The sequence below is a fragment of the Odontomachus brunneus genome, unplaced genomic scaffold (assembly GCF_010583005.1).
Source record: "Odontomachus brunneus isolate Ranch 3 - 2012 unplaced genomic scaffold, Obru_v1 Obru_scaffold_095, whole genome shotgun sequence".
NCBI lineage: Eukaryota > Metazoa > Arthropoda > Insecta > Hymenoptera > Formicidae > Odontomachus > Odontomachus brunneus.
In genome coordinates this window covers 1,286,414-1,298,548 of record NW_022639545.1, presented here as the reverse complement: position 1 = coordinate 1,298,548, position 12,135 = coordinate 1,286,414, and the positions used below count along the sequence as shown (strand labels likewise).

Below are 12,135 nucleotides of genomic sequence, written 5' to 3'. Positions count from 1 at the left end.
GAAAGAGGATGCCGTGGGAAAAAACTGATTTCGCTTCAAGTCCCGCTTCAAGTCCCGCTTCTTCTGCCGATATATTTAGCAAATGCGCGTTGTGTCTATGTAAAGCTATTATGAAACTTTATAAATCCAGAAAGGTCTTGTTTAATTCCGTAACCTTCAATACGAGAATGGAGACGCGCGTTCTTTTACATTTTATTAAACAATTTATATAGTCCGTATCGTAATGTATCAATTGCGGAATATTATTAGCAAAGCCAACGCTTGGATCTTCTCCCAGATAAAGAGACACATTAATTATCTCAAATATTCTTATTAAATTGTTAAATCTTTTAAATTATAAAATCAGCTCCTAAAGATACTACTTCAAGTTCCCTCAAAGCAACTTACTAAAAGTCAGGTATTTTCATCGACGTAGACTTTTAGGTGAAACTTATCTGCTTTCTCAACTAATGGACTCAATACTCGCGGGATTATTAAGAGCCAATATAAAATATTCTTTCAAGGTGATCGTAATAATGAATTAGAACACCTACCTTCATCAAGGCCGTCGAAGTAATAGTCGCGTGAAATAAATAGTTAAATTGCTTTCGCCGCGGTAATGGTGAAATCGACGGCCATTAAAGAAGCTCACGTAAACACGTAATAACTTGCGAAATAAATCTCTTGAGATTCTAGTCTCGCGTCGTCGTCACCATCGTCGTCGTCGAACCATTCGCGAATACAGCAACGAGATGTAATGAGCAAAAGTCACAATTACTGTTCTGTATACATATTTCCTTAAGGAAGTTGTAAGGTCAATATTTTTAATGATGCATCAAGGAGAGCATTCACGAACTTACTGCTTATCGAACAAAACTACGTTTCTGTACGTTCATTTTTCTACTTAACGAGGCTGGAGGGTTAGATTGCCTGAAAATCGTGCTTATTTTTTCATAACTTTTTATGACAAACTAAATGAATATGCGAAAGTATTATTTTGACATGTATTTATACAATATATAAAGAGAAGAAAAATATTATTTTGATGATCAAATATTCAATATAAGTGTATGGTACATGCAGTTAAAATATATTTCGTTTTTCTTTTTAAGGTGGTCATTTTGCAGTAATATCTTGGCTGTCGGTAGTTTAATTAAACTGAATTTTATATAAAAAATTTCCATAAGTTTATCGTTATCGTGTGAACTACTATAATGTAAATTGAGTAAAAGTTAGCAAAATTGCAAATATCTTAATAAAATATTATTAAATTTTCAGTTCCTTTATAGTAAAAAAATTAATATTTTAAAATTAAATATTTTCACGAATCAGTGATTCACACAATAACGACAGCTTACGGAAATTTTCGATCTAAAATTCAGCTTAATTGAACCACCGAGAGTCAAGATATTACTACAAAATAACGACCTTGAAAATAAAAACCCAAATATATTTTAATTGCAGGTACCGCACACTTATATTGAGTATTTAATCATCAAAATTATATTTTTTTCTCTTTATATGTTGTATAAATACACGTCAAAATAACACTTTCGCATATTCATTCAGTTTATCATAAAAAATTGTGAAAGAACAAACACGATTTTCAAGCAATCTGACCTTCTAGTCGCCTTTAATAAATGTTGATTTGAGACAAAATTGAAATAGACACATAAAATTGAAATAGATAGAGAAAGAGGACACTCTCTTTGTAAAATATCTTTATTTTTAACACGCGAGAATATATTTTGCATGATTTAACAAAAGAAAATCTGTACTTATCATTAAAAAATGTTCACTTATCATTAAATAATGTTTACTTTTAACAATACAAAATATTTTCACTTGTAACAGTACAAATTTTTTTCACTTTTAAAAGTACAAAATATTGTATTAAGAATATTTTTAAGTTATTTTTAAGCTATTTTTAAATTTCGAAAGGCGAGCGTTGTGACCGAAATAATTATATTGTATTCTTATTTATTATTGGCTATATTATTATCTATTTTATTATTGATTTCTTATAGGATTGTTAAAATATTCAAATTAAATTTTAACAATGTTAAAATTCAAGACCTCTATAATTCTTTTAACAAAATTATATATCGTTGCTGAAATATATAGAACAATGATGATTATTAATTTGAATATATTACTTTCAAGTGGATACTAATTTTTTTGTGTGTACACAAACCCAAGTATTACTAACATAGAAAATATTATTTCTAATTTTTCCTATTAATCCTTTATTCGCGCATCAATTGATAATAGAGATGCAGAGATAATAGTAAGAGATATATAAATACTCAAGTATGTGTGTATGCATGTATACTTTGAGTATTGCTACAAATTTGGAACTTTTTACCGTTGTATTTTCTAAACAAAGCGGCCAACAGTTCTAAAATTTGTGTATAACGTCGATAGTCTTTAATGTCATAGTGGTTACTAAGACCTTAACTTTATAGAGAGTTTGCAAAAAATTGAAAATAAAAATTAAAAATAGCAAACCCGAGGGACACACATGTGAAAAACATCAATTTTAGTTTTAAATATCCTAAATCTCGAATGGTCAATCTTTTTCTAATTGCACGAACAGTTAAATGATATTTCCATTTATATGTGGTGTAAGCTTCAATGAATTCTCAGCAAAGCTCATTATGTCTTGCACACTTCTCTAGTGAGTGACGTAAACTCGAACTTGGATACGTTGTCGCTTTTTCCACCTACCAGCCGCAACCACGTTGCAACTTTAATCGTACACCCACGAGCGCGCGTGTACGCAAGTCGATCTTAATATCGCGACGGTTTCTATCCATGTTTTCAGTCGTTTGACAAATTAATGCCAGTTAATATGGGCAAAAGGTTAAGCTCCCGCGCGTAAAGAGATTGTCGCCGGTGCGTGCGATGCATCTTCGTCCGTGAAGCAGCTAAAGCGAGAAGCTCGTAGGTGGGAAGCAGCAGAAGTCGGATCGATTTAAAAGCGCGCTGATTTATCGCGCGATCGTTTCGCCGTAATCCGACACTGATTTCCGCTTCTTTCTGCCGCGATCCTCGGATTAAGGAAGCCGCTAGGACGTACCGACGTCCCAGTGTAATTTTATTTCGCACAACAGTCACACCGTATCAATCACCCTTTCAATTGTTTACCTACCCTGCGCTATCTATGAGCGCTTTCTCGCGCTGCTTCGTTGGATTCTACCGCCATTTTCTCAATTAAAGAAAGCCCACAGAGGCGGCGATTAATTAAAGATAATTAATTAAATATATTGATAGTCCCGCCACACACACGTCGTACACCCGTGGCATTCAGGAAACGAGAAAACGCGTGGAGGAACACGTTAGATTTCGATAAAAAAATAGCACCGTCAGCCTCGAGGGGCCGCACAATTAATATAAGGTGAGAAACGTGAAAAGGCGAGCGCGCGCGCGGTGACGGGCCGGTTACCCACATGCGTTCTAATTATTTCGCGAATTTCTCGCATCAGAGAATCGAGCGAGCCGGGCAAAAGAGACGGGAGAGAAAGCGGGGTAACACGTGGGCGAGAGAGAACCGCGGCGGCGGGACCGGTGTTAAAATTTCAGGAGGAACATTCCTAAGATCGCACGACAAAAGGAAAGAAGAAGGTAACTAATGAATTGCTCTCGGAGGTGAGACGCCTCATTAATCGCCGTGGAGCTCCTCGGGCATTGGGTTTGATAAGTGTGTCAAAATCGTGATTTACATAAGCATATCTACGGAGACAACTGACAAACTGCAGCCACGATTTTCCCCTTACTTGTGCAACAAGAAATAGAATAAATCACGCGAGATGAGATTGTCTCGCGCGTCAGTGAGCGATGGTGCACGGAAGAAAAGAACGCTCTTGTTTGGAAAATATCTTTATTTTTAGGAGATCTTAATAAGGTTACATGGCGTTAACGCAGGACTCACCGCTCGCAGAGCTCACTTTGACACACTTTCAAACAGGGACTAATCGACAGATCACTCTACTCGTACACTGTCAGGGCACATTGACACCTTGGCAGAAAAGCAGAAGTCAATCAGAACACGTGCTGGTGGTCAAATGATAGTCGACAATTCCTGCTTTTCTACCAGCGCGAGTTCTGATTGTTTTCTACCTTTCTGTTTCCTATTTCTCAGCGAAGGTGTGAATTCTTTTTGTTATAAGCGTCTTCTTGAGCCGAAAAAGCCACCTTAAGCCGGCCAAGCTTAAGGTTTGTTCGAGTTGCTTGTACTATTCACACTTTTACACCTAATACCCGTTGCACACTAATACATCCTAAACAACACAAATTTTCCAAAATACGTTCTGAAGACGCTTTTAGGACGGAGAGACGTCATCAGAATATTTTTAGGACGTACTTTGAAGGTGTGAACTGTCTAAAAATAGCTAATATCCAATAAGTTTATTCGCATTAATTGAATTTTTTATACTTTCACACTTAGTGCACATTAATTCTTTAGAGATTCTAAAAATGACGTCATGTTTTCCGTTCGTGTTACGAGTGTAAATGTAATTCTGATATATTTTTCACTCTTGCTCGAGATCAAGTCTAAAAAGTGTATCAGAATTGCATTTACACTCGTAACACGAACGGAAAACATGACGTCATTTTTAGAATTAATGTGCACTAAGTGTGAAAGTTTAAAAAGTTCAATTAATGCGAATAAACTTATTGGATATTAGCTATTTTCAGACAGCTCGCATCTTCAAAAGACGTCCTAAGAATATTCTGATGACTTTCTGAAAGCGTCTTCGGAACATATTTTGAAAAATTTGTGTTGTTTTGGGTATACTAGTGTGCAACGGACATTAGATCTAAAAATATGAAAAATACAAGCAACTCGAACAAACCTTTAATCTAATAAAGGTTCAAATTTACGCTATTCCGTATTAGACCATATACTTTTTAAATGATCCACGTACCACTTCGTCGCGGAGATAATCTCGTATTTGACTATTGAATTACATCCGCGAATGGCGATAAGCAACTCGTGCGCGAATTGAAAGTAACGCGCGCTCTCGCGACTTACAATGATCCGTGACGCGGCTCGTAAAAGTGGCTGGTCGTCCGAATTTAATGGAACTCGCCGGCGAGAGGATGGCGCAGATCTCCCTCATAAACGCTTCTCTTCGACGTAGCATGGACCAGAGAGCGAAGACCAAAGCGAAGCACCCAGTGCGAGAGAGTACCCCGTGGTCGTCGTCGCTGCTTGCTAAAGATTAATATATCATTACGCCGTGCTCGCTTGTGTGAAAATTAACGATGGTAATTAACGCTAATTATTTCACCGTGGGCGAAATTCGCGCGATTGCAAGTTTCTGCTTGTTCTTTGAGCGGCGAGTGACTTTTTCGGTTCAACAGAACGCTTATAACGAGGAGCATTGAAGCTTTGGGTTGGAATGACAATTACGTTAAAATAAAAAGCGTTATTGCGAATGTAAAGACACATACGCCTACACATGTGTTCTGGGAGGTGCAACTGTCGCAAATTGATTATCCGAGTAGAAAATATTTTATGTATATTTTATGTATTCATATTTATATTTATATATATTCATATTTATATTTTTTTTCAATTTCAGTATTTTTTATTATGATAGTTATTCATAAAAAGGGGTTAACAAAAGCAAAAACTATTACATCAACTTCACACTGTCCAATTTTATTGCAGTAAACGTCTAAAAAATATTAGCCAGAAAGTCGACAGTTTTAAATAGACATAAACTAATCATTGTTTTCTAATTAATTTATTCTGACTACTATCTGGCTCATTTTTAGATAGGAAGTCGGAATTAGGACGTTGCGAGTTTTATCTGGGTGTAATCTAACTATCAATTATTAATCGGTTTGTATTTCTAAATAATTTTGATCTAAAAATGCTTTTTTAACAAATTTATCTGTTAGGAATTTGAATATATTTGAGTCTATATTATTGTCGGTCGATAACTAACCAGTTTTGCTTCAACATGATTTTCTCACTCAGTTGTTTAACAGTTACTGTCTAGCAAAGCCTAAATAGTAAAACCTGACTAATTTCTGATGCTACCAGCTCACCCCGGGAATAGTTTTGCTCGGGCAGTCGTAACTGAATTAGTCATAACTGTTAACAATTTCATAATATCTCGACCCAACAGTTAGCTGTTGTTTTGAACAATATCATAGCTATATTATTAAAACCATGAGATATTCTTAATATCTACGAATAATACGAATTAAACATACTACAGCATATTACACTTCTCTTTGTATCGTAATTAGCTCCGTGATGCGAATGCCGGAGGATAAACGATAACGAGAAATTTATCAGTGCATAAGCTAAGCTTTAACAAAAGTCGCATTTGGAAAATTCAATCCCGATATTTCGGGAGTAATTATATTCTTAATCCGTTTGCGGCATGCGATATTGCGTATTGAATAATATAACGCATGTAGAAAGAGAAACAATGTAGAGATTAAAGCGCATTTTCGCGCAACCGCGACGACACAAAATCGTCCCGAAATATTCGCGTAACGACATTTAATATTCAAGCGGACGTAAACACACGCGTACGGAATTTTTCGCGAATATACCGCGATTTTGCAGATAAAACTCTTCCCGTACTTCCTAATATAATCTGACAGTATCCTGACTTTTTTTTCTTTTTTCCTCTTGTGTCTTTGCATCTCGTCTCTCGGAAATTCGCCGGAAAGCCGCACCACGCATAAAGTTCACATTTGAAACCGCTTGTTACGAAGGGAAAACATTTGTACAGTGTGTGTGTGTGTGTGTGTGTGTGTGTGTGTGTGTGTGTGTGCGTGCGCGGGCGCGCTCGGCAACAATAAACAATTCAGTTGTATAATTAATAGCGCGCGATCAATCCTGTATTAATGCATTTTGGAGTAATCATCATCCTCATTTCCATTTTGTAGTTACGGAATTAATATTGCACGCGTCTGTTGCACGATAAATGCGCGTGTCGCTCTCGCACTTCTCTCCAATATCACTTGCACACAAAGCCGCGCGAGACGGGAAAGAATGTTTAAAATAATGTCATTCGCGAAATTGCCCGAGCGATCGCGTTGCGTCAGCTGGACTGATTTGACGCGCTTGGCGCGCATTAAGCGATATCTCTCATTCTCTCGACCAGAATATCTCTGGTCCTATTTATTATCATATAACGGCGACATAATTAATAACGCGCCGCGCGGAGAAGCAAATAACGGCGAATGTTGCAGGCGGTGATTTTTGCAGGCGGGTGCGGCATTGCAACGCTTCGACGAATCGATACGAGATACGCTAATCATAACCATGCTGTGTCATTATCAATCACTCAAATGCGGTGCGATGATATGCGCAATGAGATCTTATCGCAATAATAAACTGCACGATATTCAGAAATCCGTTCACCTCGCCGCAAAGTCAGAAGACTCTCCGAGTCGAAATTTTAATGCTATTTTCAGCCTTATTATTCGATTCAACATCTATTTTAATACATTAAAATCTACACCAGTCTCTTTTGATTTTATTTAATCTATCTGAGTCGAAATTTTGATCCTACGGCTTTTGAAGCCTTTGAGGCTTTCAGCCTCACTATTCTATTCAATACTTATTTTGATATTCTGAAGCTCATACAACTTATTTTGACACTAAAGAAAGTGAAAAGAGAAATTTCGGATATTGTCAGAATCAAAATAGAAGTAAATTGTATCATTAGAATTAAATCTGCTTTGCTAACTTAGCTCCTACTTGTAGAATTCAAGGTTTGACATAGAGCCAAAATTTCGACTCGAAATTTCGGTACAGAGGAAACACTATAGTAAATATTACAGCAAATTTCTTGCAACATTGGCCTACATCATAACCGAAATTACTATATATTTGTTCAAAAATGTTATACCGTTTGTTTTTTTATTACAAAATTATTTACTACACAGTTAATTGAATTTTTTATATCGTATGTATCAGATGGATGATCAAATTTATTTCTACTTCTCTATAACAATTTATACAATATAATACAATTTTAGTACAGCTTTACAAAAAATATTGTAAAAAGTAATTTAATTTGAACAAAATTTTTACTACAATATTTCGTGTGTGTTGCGTCAAAACTTTGATCATATAAAAGCTTTAATCATATTGAAGCATATAAACGAAGACTGCACTGAAAAAAATCTTGCAATAATTAACAAATGCATTTGATTGGATGTTTCAGTGCAATATTTGGTAATTGGTATGAAATGTGGTAATAGTTACTAATCGTCTGGTAATAATTACAAAATAATTAGTAAAATAAATTCTTCATTTAGTTGAACCAATTAAATGACTTAGTAAAAAGTAGCTAATTAGCTAAAAATTATACGTTTTGAGCGTAAACACGCGCGTGTGGACGATCATCCGTGGAGTTCTCTAACGTGATTTCGTTATTTGCAGTAATGCGATTTCACTGTTCTTCGAATTTGTATGTTGCGGCGCGAACGCTTTTGCGGGCAAAAGATCCCGTGTAAAAGATCCCGCATAAGTAGACAATAACGGACAAGATGTGTGCCCGTTCTGCTTGTCGCGGCGAATGGCCGTAATGCGAAAATGCAAACAGTCGGCTTTCTGACGGAATGTAACTACCGCAACTGCTGGAAGTGCATCGAGTCCTCTCGCCCGCTGAGAACTTTCTTCATTCTCGCCGCGGCGTATTCGCGGCAGGTGGTTACTTCAACTTTGACTTAATACAAAAATTCATCCGTCCAACTTGCTGTAACTCGCCTATGCAATTTAGATGAGACACCAAGAGTCGTGAATTTAAATGCATATTTGACTCCGCCCGCGCGTCGCCCCTGTAGTAAGTGTGTTGTAAAGTATTCTTCCACCGACAACCCGCGCCGAAGGCGCGTTCCCCAGAGTAGAAGTGCAACTAATCGGCCTGAATCAAAAGCCTCGCTACCGACTAATTAATACAGATTAAATTTTCTAGCTCGTTGCTGATTAATTATTCACTGAGATATATTTACCTAACCGTCGTCTAGCTACTACATATAATAATATAACTAATATAATAATATAATAATATACTAATATAATAATATAATAGATAATATTATATTAAATATAATAGAGTAAGTAATAGAATAATGATAGAATAATAGAATAAATAATAGAATAATAGAATAAATAACGATAATATTATATCAAATATAATAGAATAAATAACGCTCTGTCTATTTTTAAAATACATAATGTAGCTACTACATTCTCATTAGCATCTTCAAATTAGATAACAAATAAAAATTGAGGTTACGTTGATTTCATAAAAATTTCAAACAAGCAGAATCGATGAATAACATTACCAACTAGCAACTACTTGTGATTGTCCATCTTATAATTGCAATTTTGTTTGTTTAATCATCAGCTTACTTATTTATCTAGCCACTAGAAGTGAGTGTTACATTACTGACTAGTAGTAGTGTCAGGCACAAATTTATTATCTCGTGGGTAGACCCCGACGAAGTCCAATTCTCTACTAGGGCTGTTCGTTATAACTTACAATCCCTTTCTGACGTTTCGTTTAACCAAGCGTTAATTGTTGTGTATATCTGAATGCAAATTTTATTCAATAAAATGCACTCAAAGTGCTTTTTGTCGCCCTGCGTTTTACGGACGTCCAGATACTTATTCAATTAGAATTTATTCAATTGCTGAAAAATATTTGACGAGTAAGATAATAATATTATTAATATTCACGAATAAAATGGACAACATCGATTCGATATTTCCTTTAAATATCCAACGAGAATTTTCTTTTTATGTATAATATTGTATTATGTATTGTATTATGTAATTAATTGTATTGTATTATGTAATTATGTATAATATCCCTTTGATATCTCTTAATTTCCCTTTTAGCACATTCAAATTGTCTACGAGAATTTCAATAAATTGTCTACAGAAAGTTCAATAAATCTTTTGTACCAACTCAATACGTTGTTGAGTGCAAAGTGAATGTGAGTTGTAATACGATTAGTATGATGATCTTCTGAGAATCGATCCAAGTACTTGACGTATTTTGATATCACTCTGTCATCACGTCGTCATTGCTTCGAACGCGAGGGTAAAGCTAAGAGGCGTAAGAAATAGATGTCGATTGCACATCAGACGAGTATTCGAGGACAGCGCACGTTGGCTCATGATCAAATATCAGCTTACCCACTTGAACGCCTCCGCTGTTAATGTCTCAATAAACATTTCTGTTGCAGGGACATTAATTGATCGCGCGCACGACGTCGAAAACGCTTCAAATTTGAACAGGATGAACAACAGAGCGACAGAGCCGATCACTTTTTTCTCCTCGGATTACATGCAGCGTATGAAGCACTCGAGTCTTTTCACTGGAATTTCACCGCGTGGAGCAATCCTTTGCGATAGATCGCGTGATTCAATGTCGCGGGCTTGGAACGAGACGAAATTCACTTCATTTGCGTGAGATGTCCAGCACAAAAATCTGGGCAACAAAGTTCCAATATTTCTAAAATAAAGGAATAATCTTTTTGTACATAAAACAATGACAAATGGTGTGGTCAGAAGCCTGTCTCGTTATCTACATTTTTGACAAAAGTTCGCAGAGACGTCCTATTTTTCAGCTATCTAAACTAGAACCTCCCTTTAATGTTGCTTGATACACTGAAAGAAGTTATTCGATAAGAAATTAACAAACGGGTACTTCCGATCAAAGTACTGATGAATTTTTGTATCTAATCAGGAAACATTCGATGAGAAATACGGATTCATAATTTTTTGATCAATTTATCTAATAAAATACCATTATATGATCGGAAGTATTCGATTAATTTCATCGGATTTAAAAATTCATCAGTATTTTGATTGGAAATATCCGTTTTTTTATCGGACAATTTCTGTCAGTGTAGCCGCGGGGTCGCAGCGCAGAGCGACGAATGTTTCCTATAACGCTCACGAAATCGTTCGCTTTTGCGTGGGGGTTGTGTGGAGGTCGCGAGCCGGCGAAAAGGACGAGAGCGAAATTGAGCGTCTCTCGGAGAAAGGGTCGATTCGCCGGGGCGATGCTGATAACAGCGGACGCTGAATGCCGCCGGCCGCGAATCGCGTCCTTCACGATCGACTTTATCGTACATTATACAAACTTTGTCCCACGTTCGCCGCCGCCGCACCTAATCACCAAGTGATAAAGCACGGCGCGATGGAGAGAATGGACGCGGTCTCGTTCCGTGTTATGCCATATATCCGTGAGTGGTCATAAAGGTCCGCTCGATACGCGCAAGAATGCGTCAACGCGTTTACATTCGTTGATGAAAAGCTCTGCCGATATGAGTGCTGACGCTGCTTTCGATCTATCTATCTGTCTATCGCAAGTCTCCGTGAAGGCGGACACGCCGCGATTTGACCCAAGTATCGAGTCAAACGTCGAGAAATTGATCTCTAAAGCGCCGATTCTTCAATAGCAATTTGAACTTAGACTTATGTTTCAACTTTGTTCTAACAATGATGTGTTTGAACCGAGAAACTTAAATCTAAAGTTAAATTATCGTTGAAAAATCGGCCCCAAGTGTTTTACGTTCGTACACGGAAAAAACAATATGGTTGATCCATACAGAAATCTGGTTGTGCCAACCAGATTCAATAGTAAAATACGGAACAACTATTTATGTGGTTGCTGTAACCAAAGAGCAATGGCTGAGTTATTTATGTTGCAGCAGTGATAATACATGGTTAATACAAACGCGGCTCATTACGCGACAACTACAAATGTATATTTATTCACTCAGAATCAGTTTTCACATGTATACATCTCTAGCTGTGCACGTAGTGAATTGCTTTTGTTTTCTAACATCGCTGCTTTGCAATATAGCATTGATTAATGCAACTATATCGATATTTAATCGATTATCTATGTAAAATGATCCCCTTACTAATTTCTGGTTGCCACAACCAGATCACGCGCAACTTTATTGATGTAATTGACACACCAAAGTAAGTCAAATCAACCATACACATAACTACAAAGATATATAGAATGATGCAGCTATTGCTTACAACTAAATATTTTTTGTTAGGTACACACCATCTTTTTTTTCCGTGTACTAATAGTCTTCACTTTAAATTGATCTCACGTGAGATACTTAGGCGCATATTAATAATTTTCA

At 36.5% G+C, this 12,135-nt stretch overlaps 1 protein-coding gene across 1 annotated transcript in view; it reads left to right on the top strand.

Moving 5' to 3' along the window:
• LOC116848405 overlaps positions 1 to 10,283 on the top strand; it is a 47,844-nt gene extending 37,561 nt beyond the window's left edge. Inside the window, exon 14 of the mRNA XM_032824475.1 lies at positions 10,213 to 10,283. Within this exon, the coding sequence (XP_032680366.1) occupies positions 10,213 to 10,225 (13 nt within the window). The 3' untranslated portion in view covers positions 10,226 to 10,283. The remainder of the gene's footprint in view (positions 1 to 10,212) is intronic.
• Positions 10,284 to 12,135: the final 1,852 nt, after the last annotated feature.